At 44.1% G+C, this 12,414-nt stretch overlaps 1 protein-coding gene across 1 annotated transcript in view; it reads right to left on the bottom strand.

Annotated features, from left to right (window-relative positions):
- Positions 1 to 4,453: 4,453 nt before the first annotated feature.
- KIAA0753 (KIAA0753 ortholog) overlaps positions 4,454 to 12,414 on the bottom strand; it is a 294,415-nt gene continuing 286,454 nt past the window's right edge. Inside the window, exon 17 of the mRNA XM_086954540.1 lies at positions 4,454 to 5,813. Within this exon, the coding sequence (XP_086810666.1) occupies positions 5,696 to 5,813 (118 nt within the window). The 3' untranslated portion in view covers positions 4,454 to 5,695. The remainder of the gene's footprint in view (positions 5,814 to 12,414) is intronic.

The following is a 12,414-nucleotide window of genomic DNA, read 5'->3' on the forward strand; positions in this document are numbered from 1 at the left end:
ATGATGGCCCACAGTAAGCAAACAATGTTAGTGTTGTAGATATTGTATTGTATAGGTATTTGCATAGCACTTTCATTCAACTTGTGAAATCAAATACTCTTACCAAATGGAGAAAGCTGGTAGAGGCAGTTCAACAGGTGACTAAGCAGCAAAGGTGACCCCACCTTACGCCTTCAATTATTAAGGTGAAGTAGGAAAGACTACGCAATATACCTGGAGAAACAGCTGAAAAAACCTGTGAAATTCACTGAAAAATACTTTATAGTTACATTATGGCTAATGTGACCGCTCGTAAAAGCGGTCAAAAAGTGAATGAACTGTTAACCTAACATTGGGATTTTTTTTTAATTCTTTGTATTAAACAGCTCGATCAAAGCACAACCAATGGTTACAAGCAGGTGTCTTCGTCGTTCCTCAATAACATTTTACACATTTCAAAATGATACATAGTTATTGTAGAAGGTAGATCAAGGGGACTCAAGCGCTTCAGTAACCCTCATACGGGCTGGTGGGGCACAGATATCCCCACTGTAATGGCTCGAATGCTTCCCATACCTTATTCCATGTCCCCGAGCATCCCCTGGCGATGTAGACTGATTTTTCCCTGAACATGCACCAGTCCAAGTCCTCCATCCATCTCCCAATCCGAGGCGATTGGCTGGCCCCCCACAGTTGAGCAATGTTACGCTTTGCTACCATGTATGCTAACGTCACCTATTGTGTTGTGTAAGTGTTTAGGTCTGTTGGTTCCCAGACATTTAATATGCATCTGCGAGCCTTTGGGTGCAAGTCAATCCCCAGTACCGCCCGCAGGGTGTGATGCACCTCCCTCCAATATAATTGTATGCATTGGCAGTGCCACAATATATGAATAAATATCCAGAGTTCCCCTCAGCCCCTTCTGCACTCTCCGCTTTCCGAATAACCCATCCGAACTAAATTTGAACCTGTAACGTATGTAACATTGGGATTTAATCACTAATACGCACACATGTGGAAAACTCCAGATGTTGGGTGTCAATGAAGGCTTAAAACCGTACAGCTCTCTGCTGGTGACCTTAGATTACATAAAAAATAGCCACCTACATTATAATCCAAGCGACCTGCCAAGCCCAGCTTGCATTGATTACAACGAAGACAAATAATTGGGTCTATTTTATGCAAGTTTTGGATCTCTTGCAGCAGTAGTGAGTGTGATTCTTGAGTCAAACCGAGCATCACACTCCATTACAGACCCTGATGTCCGCACTCCGTATTACCCGACCCCCGGGGCCGCACTCTGCAGTCACCGACCCCGGTGTCCACACTCTGCCGTCACCGACCCCGGTGTCCACACTCTGCCGTCACCGACCCCGGTGTCCACACTCTGCCGTCACCGACCCCGGTGTCCACACTCTGCCGTCACCGACCCCGGTGTCCACACTCTGCCGTCACCGACCCCGGTGTCCACACACTGCCGTCACAGATCCCGGTTTCCACACTCTGCCGTCACCGACCCCGGTGTCCACACTCTGCCGTCACCGACCCCGGTGTCCACACTCTGCCGTCACCGACCCCGGTGTCCACACTCTGCCGTCACCGACCCCGGTGTCCACACTCTGCCGTCACCGACCCCGGTGTCCACACTCTGCCGTCACCGACCCCGGTGTCCACACTCTGCTGTCACCGACCCTGGTGTCCACACTCTGCCGTCCCCAATGTCCACACTCTGCTGTCACCGACCCTGGTGTCCACACTCTGCCGTCCCCGACCCCGGTGTTCACACTTTGCCGTCACCGACCCTGGTGTCCACCCTCATTCTTTCCCAGTAAATATGACAAAGCAGATATTGTTATTTTTTTCCTGCTAAGACAGGAGCGGAGTCCAGACTTTCATTTGCAATACATATATGAAAAATATCCTGAATCTCTGTAACATAGTAAGACATGGTCTTATTAACCGGTACTCTAAAGTAGAGAGGGCTTTCTAGGCAAATGAAATCAGGAAGTGGGTTTGTCACACAAACTAACGCCCAGCTATGACCCATGTAGGTAAGACGGACGGGGCCGGGTTGAGGAAGGGGAGTTTTGACAGACGACTACTAGGGGAAGTTAAATTAATTAATTACTTTTACTTCGCGGTCATATGTTGAAATCCTCCCTCACCCGGGCTCTACTGCTCTTACCTGCTCGCGCCGCGGCTGCTCACTCCTATTACCTGCTTTTTATCCACTTTATCAGCACATATAAAAACATACAAACACGTATCTGATTAACCCCTTCGATGCTCATGACGGAACAGTTCCGTCATGAGCGTCGGTTGGCCTGTGCTCAAGACGGAACCGTTCCGCCATGAGATCGTTGGCTCATTAGAACGTTCAGCACAGCGCAGGAATCTGCGCCGCGCTGATGTGGTTAAAGCCCTGTCAAGATATGTAAAAAAGTGTCTGACTAAAATACGGACAGTATAAATAAAAACGAAGAAACACGTGAAAACCCAACCAGTATTTTATTAAAAGAAACCACAGGTCCTACAGCGTTCAAAAACATTTCACATTTGATCTTAGAGAAATGTAAATAATTGTGTTTGAAAATAAATTAAAGAGATTTTTAACAAATAAATACAGAGGTCAGACTTTACAAAAAGATGTGAACGCTGTGTTTTTATAAAAACAGGCATTCAACTTGACAGTACACATACAAAGAACGGCCAAAATGGCTGTTCTCGGTCATGATTGTGCTTCAGGAGAGTGGGAAACCCCTGCTCTATAGTCCCACCAAATGCATGAATAAAAACACTGTTCTTGTGTCACTTTATTTTGTCACTATGGTGCCCGTTTACTGCTGTATCCCAAATCAATGCTTGTATTTATTGATCCTCGGAATTAAATGGTGCTATCAGAGAACATTAAAAATAAGGTAAAAGACTAGCAGAGCTAACTCACAAAAAGCACCAACTATTGTAAGCTGCATACTTAGTGAAGAGGGGCCAGAATGATTTAGATTGTATGCCAAAAACACTTGCGGCTACATGAATGAAGCAAATTTGCGTTCACAAACAGGCTGGTTCGCAGAATCGGCTCATTTGCGAATGCAAAAAAGTATTTTCCTATGTACCAACCTCTATTTTGCGATTCGGTAACCTGTGACTGAATCACAAAATGGGTTTGCGATTCGGTCTTAGGAAGGGGCGTGTTCAGGGCGTCCCTTCCTAATACCGAATCGCAGAGGTATGAATGAATGTTTTGCAGCCAAATACTGGTCGCAAAACATTAGCAGTTTGACATCAGATTCAATCTGATGGTAACCAATTCGTAAATGGGAAGGGGTTCCCAGGGGACCCCTTCCCCTTTGTAAATGGTGGCGAAAGCCTTTTTTAAGAGCAGGCAGTGGTCGTAAAGACCACTGCCTGCTCTTGTAAAATGAAAAGAAAACTTTTCACTTTTTTCTTTTAAGTGCAACTCATTTTTCTTTAAAGAAAACGGGTTACATTTTAAAAATAAAAATAAAAGATACCTGTAATTTCAGCGATTCCTAATGGGTCGCAAATGGCGACCTACCTCCTTAATATTAATAAGGTAGGTCGATTTGCCACTCCCTATGAATTGCTAAATGAAACTCATGGAGTTTTATATATTAGGAATAATGATTACCTAATTGCAATCCGTAGAAAATTCCAAATAGGTATTCGTTATTTGAAATAATGATACATGCGGCCCAAGGGGAGTACATGCAAACTGTGTACTTATGTATAAAACAAAATTTCTCTTGCACACAGAAGATAGAAATGCATATACTGTATTAACCGCATCGCTGCGGCGGCTTTTCCCGCTGTGTGCGGCAATTTTCAAAAAGCTGCGTTACGTGACGAGCTGAGCTCGTCATCAGCATAGCAGCGCCGTAGCTGATGACGAGCTGAGCTCGTCATCAGCAGCGAAGCGGTTAAATGAGGACACATTCATTAAAGTACACTAGTAGTTAAAGGGACAGCCCCATGGTACATTTGTGTACCAAATTATGTCCCACCGCATCCGATTTCCCGGGCCTTTTTTTATTTAAAAGAAAACAAAATGGCAGCGAGTTGGAAGAGCTTGCCACCATCCAGGGTCCAACGTACACTTTCTTTCTTGTAGGGGCATTGGGATATGTCCGGGGGCTCTCATCAGTCACCTGCCCCGGCACTAAAAGTAAGAGCCCCATGACTTAGGGGGCAGAGTCAGCGACATGTCATCCACTTAATATTCCACCTTCTGATTCTATATCTAGGTGGACTGGGGTTCCAAAACGCAGGAGAACAGCCTAGCAGCTGGTCACTCTGAATGTTTGATTCATAACTTGCATTTTTTGGTGATATTCCCTACCCAAGGAGTGTGGATACAGGGTCGCCCTCCTTGTCCTTGCAATAATTATTCAATAAAATCCACCATACAATTGTTATTTTTATCTGTCTTTTATGGTTTTAAAATCTTATATTTGTTAGGATCTTATGCAATTTCCCTAGCTGTTCTTAATTTTATTAGCAGGGTTGTCAGTATTAGGGCGGCCTTGGCGGTGTACTCCACTCCGTTCGCAGAGCTTTCTTCACTCCGCATAGTGCATCTGAGTTTTTCCCCTGCTCGCACTCATGAATGCTAAGTTCGCGAGCACGAGCTGGCGCTCGGGCAGAATTAATGCGCGAGCGGCAGGAGCCCCAGCGTGAATGGCAGTTCGCACTGCATTTCGCCACTTGCAGAACTCCGCCGAGGTTTTTGTCACTTCGCAGAGTTCTGCGTAGCAAAACTCTGGTTTGCTGCTATAATTTTATTGTGTAGCACTGCACTCTCACGATAATTAAAAACTTTAATTCTGTAAAGCTTCCTCGCAAAGTTTTACATTTTTGTATTGTTGTTTGAAATGTAATTGTGTTGCTTTTAAGAATCACTGAAATAGAAAAACGTTTTATGACAAGTATCGGGAAATAAGATTAGAGACTTAATTTGGGTCTTAAAACAACAAACTATTCGATAAAGGTTTGTCATAAGTCAGAGGAATAAAAAAAAAACACTAAAAGTCAGAGGAATAAAAAAAACACTAAACATTTACAGAGGCAGGAAGTCACATTAAACCAAAAAACACAACTATACCTGCTCACATTTGGTCCTTTTGTATAAATTACCTGCCTTGTCCTTGACCCCTTTTAATATTTCTTAGCCACAATTTTACCTTCGAAATAGGCTATATTTTGAAGTATGAAAGGCAATGAAATTTCAAAGATTTTTGGTTATTCTTCAGGAGTTTGTAAACCATTTACATGTGTTGTGCGATTCATCCCCCATCAAAGGCAGGTTTCAGAAAAGGAAGAAGTAATTAGCATTACACAGCACCAAAATGAGTCACAGTGATGGATTAAATAAAAGCAGCAATTAAACTAAAGTACACATTTCTGCTCTGGTAATTTGCACAAAAACATAGGAAAAAAGTGAGCTATGTCCTGATATTGCCTTACAACTACCTGGTTGTGCTTCTGCAGGTATTCCTGATCCTTTCTCCAAATTCTCTGTCAGCAAGCACATTTCAGAGCACAGAAGGCCACGGTAGGTAAAAAACAAGCCGTAAAAACATTTCACTAGTCTCACTATATGAGGCAATCCCTCCAGGTGATCACCTCAGCGTCCATCGGGGACACCACGCATAGCACACAGGCTGGTGGTGAGGTGTGAGATCCCAGGCTCCATCCCTCACTGCACCGGCTGCAAGAACTCGGAGGTGAAGACGGCCTCTGCGTACCCTTCGCAAAGATCCTGCAACTCTGCGGCCACGGCCTCCAGCGCGTCTTCCAACAGCTCCTCCGCGATGCTGCGGAACACAGAGACACAGGGGTTACACGGAGGGTCGATAACACTGAAAACACAAGCCCCCGCCAACCTCCGCCAGACACTTGCCCCACAGAGACAAGGACAGGTCGCCTTTATCCATGGTTTATATACTGAAAACTAAAACTCATTGGTACAGTAGGGGCAAGATGGCGCCGTCTCGCGAAATGTGCTAAGAATAGGCCGAATTTTGTTAACATTTGTTGGGTATATTGGCCAAAGCAGTGCCAGTTAGGCAACTGATATCAAGACAGAACAAACACTGGCAAAGGAAGTGGGCGTCTCCAATGCACTATTGCCTCTGGTCATTGTGCTCGCATACAGGGTCGTGGTAGCCATCTTGGAAAGGTTGGAATGTTTTTTCTTAAAACATAAGAAACGCTATTTCAATGTGGCCACCATGCATGCAGGCGATGCAAAACCATCTTGCAATGGTTTTAAAATTGTTTATAGCTGTCCAACTGCCAATTCAGCAGATGCGGCCGTAGAAGTGCAAAGGGGCTGAGGTGGAGGATCTAATTCTTTCATAAAAAGAGTGGGAACAGAATGATGGGGCGAGCAGGAGGAGAACGAGCAGCAGAGAAAATAGTCCCTCATGCACTGCAGTGTCCAATCCAAAAGTGCTGAGAGCAAAATGCTGCTTGGGTGCAAAAAGCACAAGCATTTGAAATGCAATCTGTCTCGCATTTGCAGGAGTTTGCGCTATTGGCATTGTAAATGACATGCCTTTTAATTATCTATTTTGATAATTAACACATAAATAAAACGCATTGTCATTTACAATGCCAATAGCTCAAACTCTTGTAAGTGTGAGACCTATTCACTTCGACCAATCAATCAATCAATCAATAATTACTTTATTCGGTTGACATCGGCAATCATAAAAATAATCATACAAAAATATTAAGAACATCAGTTAATATTATGAAGTAAGTCTCATACGATTCAGACTCAAGAATAAGCATAATACACAGATATTACAAATCTCGATACATACCAACAAACAGTACAATTATCAAAAACATTGTAGACATAAAAGGGCAGGTCTCGTTTGATTAAAATTCAGATGTACAAATAATGGACGTATATACTTATGGCGCTAATTGGCCCATTTCGGACAAATTAGTGCGATGTGTAAAGTGTCCAGTGCAAAGAGCCCATCACAAAAACATACAGGAGGGTTATGTGGCCCATGCAATCCTGCTACAAGCTGCGGGAACATATTCAGTCGAAAATATGTTAAAAGTCTTCTATGGTTTATTGGCATATCCAATGTTAGATAACATTCCATTTTATCAATAAATATCAACATAGCATAATGTATGTAGTAGTGTTTATGCTGTGAGTCTTGCATTCTAACTTATTGGGTACACTCATAAAATGCTCCCTTGACTCCTGCAATGAATGATTTGGTTATTTTCTCTGGCGAATTAAAAACATGCAATAAGTCCAGATTGGACAGGGTAGTTTTTATATAGCTTAACCATGGTATACACAAGCTAAAATTCTAATTCAAATAATATCTTAATATTAATCAGTTAAAATACAATTATTTTTGAGTCCATATAGAGCACCATAATAGTATGTCAGCTATATAACCTGCCCCTATCTCTAAAAATAATCAACAACTCATTTGTTGACCTCCCAACACCATCAAACATCTCATACTGATGAAACTTTGGCTCCCTTCTCGGAATCTGCTTAATTACACAAATCCTCTTCATGAGCTTTTTCTGCAGCGAGGTTCTGTAGGATTCGTAACAGTTTCCTTAGATATTTATTTTCTGCCATTTATATTAAAGTATACAACAAAGCGGGAACGGTTCTATGTCCTATTCTTGAGACATCTTTACAATTATCCCTTAAAAACATATCTAATCAATTTATATATAAAAATTAAAAGAAAAGGAGCTAAAATACATCCCTGGCGTATCCCTCTCCCCAGCTAAAAGCGCTGGGTGCATTATCATGATGGGCCAAATCTTACCATCGCCTCGAGCCCCGTGTGTAGATTGTGTAAAAGCGCAACAATGGCTTCATCCATCCCCATGTCCCTCAGCAGAGCACTCAGCTAAGATCTCACCAGTGTCTGAAACGCTGTGCCGAGGGCCATAAAGGCTAAATGTATACTTTTTTTTAGCTACTGTGTACTTGTTGACTATAAGATATAGGTAAACATTCTGTTTGGTTGTGCCTCGTCCCGACCTGAATCCATACTGAATGTCTATTGTTATTACTAGCTCAATCTATTTGACACTTCAACAAATCCATACCCAACACCTTAACTTCCACATCTATCAAAGAGATGGAGTAGTTTCTGTCCTGTAACTCCAGTTCTGTAGTAGGGGTATCTCTGTTATAGTCATAATCTAGTGAATAGTCCCGCCTATGTGCGTGGACTCCGGAGCAATCAAAAATAATCTCTTACGGTGTCGAAAAATGCAGAACTGCACAGACACTTAAGAGCGAATTAAAGACAGATAATGCAGCCTATATAAACAGGCTACACTGTCCAGTACTTAAAAAGCCATTCCACCAAAAATCCACAAACAGCAAAGTCTGTCCAGATTTCCCTTGCTTCAGCAGCAAAAACCATCTGGAATGATAGAGAGGAACACCTGGACAGACAAGCCCCATATGTGCATTATGTGGCTCAGAACAGGATACTGTGCCTTTAAGAGAACTACACAGTATCCCAAAATGCACTGCAGGTCCCTTTTACTTTCAGTTCTTTTTGAAAGCGTAACACGCCGGACCTGTAGCATTCCTTACATGAATATCTCTCTCCACCAGGGAGGCGGGTGGGCGCTTATGACTATAACAGAGATACCCCTACTACAGAACTGGAGTTACAGGACAGAAACTACTCGTTCTGTAGTAGGGGATCTCTGTGTATAGTCATAATCTAGTGAATAGAATGGCAAGCCCATCCCCACACCCAAGCGGCGGTGGAAAAACGAGAAATAACACCTCTATTGTGCGAACAGATTTCGTAGCGAAGCCTGCCCAACCTGCGAGTCTGCCCTGGCATCAGTGTCCAGGCAGTAATGCTTAGCAAAGGTATGAACCGACTTCCAAGTGGCCGCCTTGCAGATTTCTGCAATTGGAACATTACGGAGCAAAGCCGTCGTGGCAGCTTTGCCCCTGGTGGAATGAGCCTTAGGTTTACCCCCTAAGGTCTTATTAGCCATTTGATAACAAAGTTGTATGCAGGACACAATTCACCTAGAGATGGAATGCTTAGAGGTAGCAAGACCCGTCCTGACTGATCCATAATTGATGAACAATTGGTCTGACCTACGAATATCTTTGGTCTTATCCAGATAAAATTTCAACACCCTCATAACATCCAGGGAATGTAAAAACCTTTCCGCTGGAGATGAAGGATTCTGAAAAAACGTAGACAAAGTTATAGTCTGGTTGACATGAAAATCAGAAATAACCTTGGGAAGAAATTTAGGGTGAGTACGCATAACAACCTTAGCAGCATGAAATACAGTATAAGGTTCTTGGCAACACAACGCCTGAATTTCACTCACCCTGCGGGCCGATGTAATGGCCACGAGGAACGCCGCCTTTCAGGACAGGTGCTGCAACGAAGCCTTATGAATAGGTTCAAAAGGCTCCTTCATCAATCTTGACAGCACCACATTCAATTCTGTGAGAGTTTGCCTACCAGACCTCTCCGACTACGATATCCAGGCTCCTCTCGTCTATCTTCGCAGGGCTACGAACGGGGATACGACCTGGAAGTTCCTCCCTCGAAGACCGGAAACAGTTCCTCAGGACCAATAAGAGGGGAGTGGAATAACCGTTACGGGGGAGAAGTAGGTGGAACCAGGACAGCATGGAAGGAAGACGCGGGACCCGAGTTCAAGCAGGAAGACGCGGGACCCGGTTTCAAGCAGGAAGACGTGGGACCCGAATTCAAGCAGGAAGACCGGGACCCGGTTTCAAGCAGGAAGACGCGGGACCCGAAAACAAGCAGGAAAACGCGGGACCCGGTGTAAAGCAGGAAAAAGACACGGAACTCGACCGGAGGAAGAATTGGACATCCGGAACCAACGAGGACGAAGACGAAACGTGGTCCGAAGATTGGTGGTGTCCGGAGGTGGCTGGAGAGCGGCCGTGACTCAGGAGAGTTACGGCGGAGCCAGGTTAGTGATTGTAAACTGGGAATAGACGGGAGAGGGTGGTAACGCACGGGTGGGGGTAGCGTCCAACAAAGTGGTAACTCCGAGTTCTTTGTGAATACAACGCTGCCTTAGATTAAATCCTATGTTACTGTAAACCCATCCTGATAATCGAACCTTAGTACTAAATAATAGTATGCTACCATTTTGAGGGTGGTGAAAATACCCCTTCTTGTTCTTTCTTACAGTTCTTACTGTATGCAGGACTGTTCACCAAAACGCTTAGGTTGTAAAGTTATAACGTTATGACTTTTTGACATAACACTACTTTATTCTAACGGCTCCTTTTCATTTCTTTATTTCCTATGAGCCTCCGGGGAACACATCACGATCACGAACACAACGAAGATCGAACTTCAACATCCTCGTCGGACTCGGATGACGCCATACAATCTCAAAAGCCTATAGCTCAACAACCTTCAACTTCTTTACCAATCCTTAATAAACCTTCCTTTAAACCTATTCTTCAGCCTCCTCGCCTGTTTATCAAGCCTGCCCTCCCACAAGTGGTGTCAGAAGTGGGATTTGAAGGCGAAATGGAGGCCGCCCTAGCCAAAATGGCTGAAAACCAAGAACATTTGGGAAAAGTAATGGAACGGTTCCTAACGGTCGTAGAGGAAGACCGAGGGAAACTACAAAAAGTACTCACCGACCAGGAACAAACACAGGGAACCGTTGTAGACAAGTTAACCGCAGCACTCAGTCAACAAAGAGGTCCTACAACCTTACCCTGGGTAGTGTTACAACGGTACGTTGCAGGAGAGGACCCAGACTTTTTCTTTAGTAACTTCGAACGCATGGCCAATGCGGCCTCATGGCCCCCGGAAAAATGGGGACAATATTTGGGTCCCCTGTTGTCAGGTGACTTACAGGCTGCTTACGAAGCTGCAACCCTTCAGGGAACGGTTCCCTACGCAGACATAAAAAAATGTATTTTGGAAAGACTAGGAATAGATGATGAAACATATCGAATCAAGTTACGACAAATGAAAGAGGGTCCACAAGAAACTCCACGTGCACTCTATTTTAGGGTAAAGGACATGGCTGATCGTTGGTTGAAACCAACTACTACAAATAAAGATGGGATTATGGCAAAAATATATTTAGAACAATATTTAACATCTCTGCATCCACCCATTCAACGATGGGTGAGGCAACAGGCAAACCTCACTCTAGAAACGGCGGTTGAAATAGCCAGTGCATATAGTAGAGCCCAGGACTTTCAAAAAGGGAAAGAGGACGTAGGGAAACCGGTAGGACATTCACTTCATAGACCGACCAGACCCCTTTTACCCAAGAAACCTGAACCTCTTGCTCTTGTCCCAGGTACGCCTACAGTGCCTATACCCAGTATTCCTCTTAACAGACATCCTCAGACTGGGCCTCAATGTTTTCAATGTGGAGGGTTCGGTCACATAGCCCGGTTTTGCCCTCAAAGAGAAGAACCCATGGAAATTGGGTTGGCGCGCAATTATTATTGTTCTCCCCCCCTTAAAGAAACTACCCCCATACAAATGTACGGTTTCAGTAAACGGACAACCCCTGACCGCATTAGCTGACACAGGCTGCTTACATAGTGTGGTTCGTCCGCAAGACTTGGGAGATCGCATAGGACCCATTGACGGTATGGTGGCTATCAAGTGTGTACACGGCGATACCAAACCATATCCGACTGCCAAGGTCTTAATTCAACATCCCCAAGACCAGGGTACATCCTTGACGGTGGGTTTAATACCGCGACTTCTCGAACAGGCTATTCTTGGCAACGATTATGAAAAATTACCCCAGTTATTACATGAGACAGGCACGGAAAAAACCAGAGAGTGGCTGGCTACAGCTCCTTTCTCCACAGATGTTGGAAAAGAGTGGCTGCCTTCCAAACCACGGAAAAGTCGAAATCAGAGGAGGGCAGAAAAAAGAAAGCCACCTGTGGTGATGCCGTCCATTCCTGTGGAAAATCCATGGGAAACAGATCGTAATTTTCATGCTGCCCAACGGGAAGATCCGGTACTACAAGAGGCCTGGAAGAACGCCCTCAATGAAGAAGATCCACATCATGTAGGTCCTTATTTTTTTTATTAACAAGGGATTGTTGTATAGAAAGAGTCATGATCAAAGAGCGCAGTTGTTAGTACCAGAACCTTTTCGGGAAAAAGTGTTATATTTAGCCCATAGTCACTTATTGGGTGGTCATTTTGGGGCAGATAAGACGGAAAAGACCATATTAGACAATTTTTATTGGCCAGGAATTTATCAGCATGTAAAGAAATATTGCAAGGAGTGTCCCATTTGTCAACGGCATAGTCGATATCATCCTCCTCGGGCACCATTATTTCCATTGCCTATTATCAATGATCCCTTCAGTCGAGTGGGCATGGATATAATCGGGCC

The sequence above is a fragment of the Lissotriton vulgaris genome, chromosome 2_1, assembly GCF_964263255.1.
Source record: "Lissotriton vulgaris chromosome 2_1, aLisVul1.2, whole genome shotgun sequence".
Classification (NCBI taxonomy): Eukaryota; Metazoa; Chordata; class Amphibia; order Caudata; family Salamandridae; genus Lissotriton; species Lissotriton vulgaris.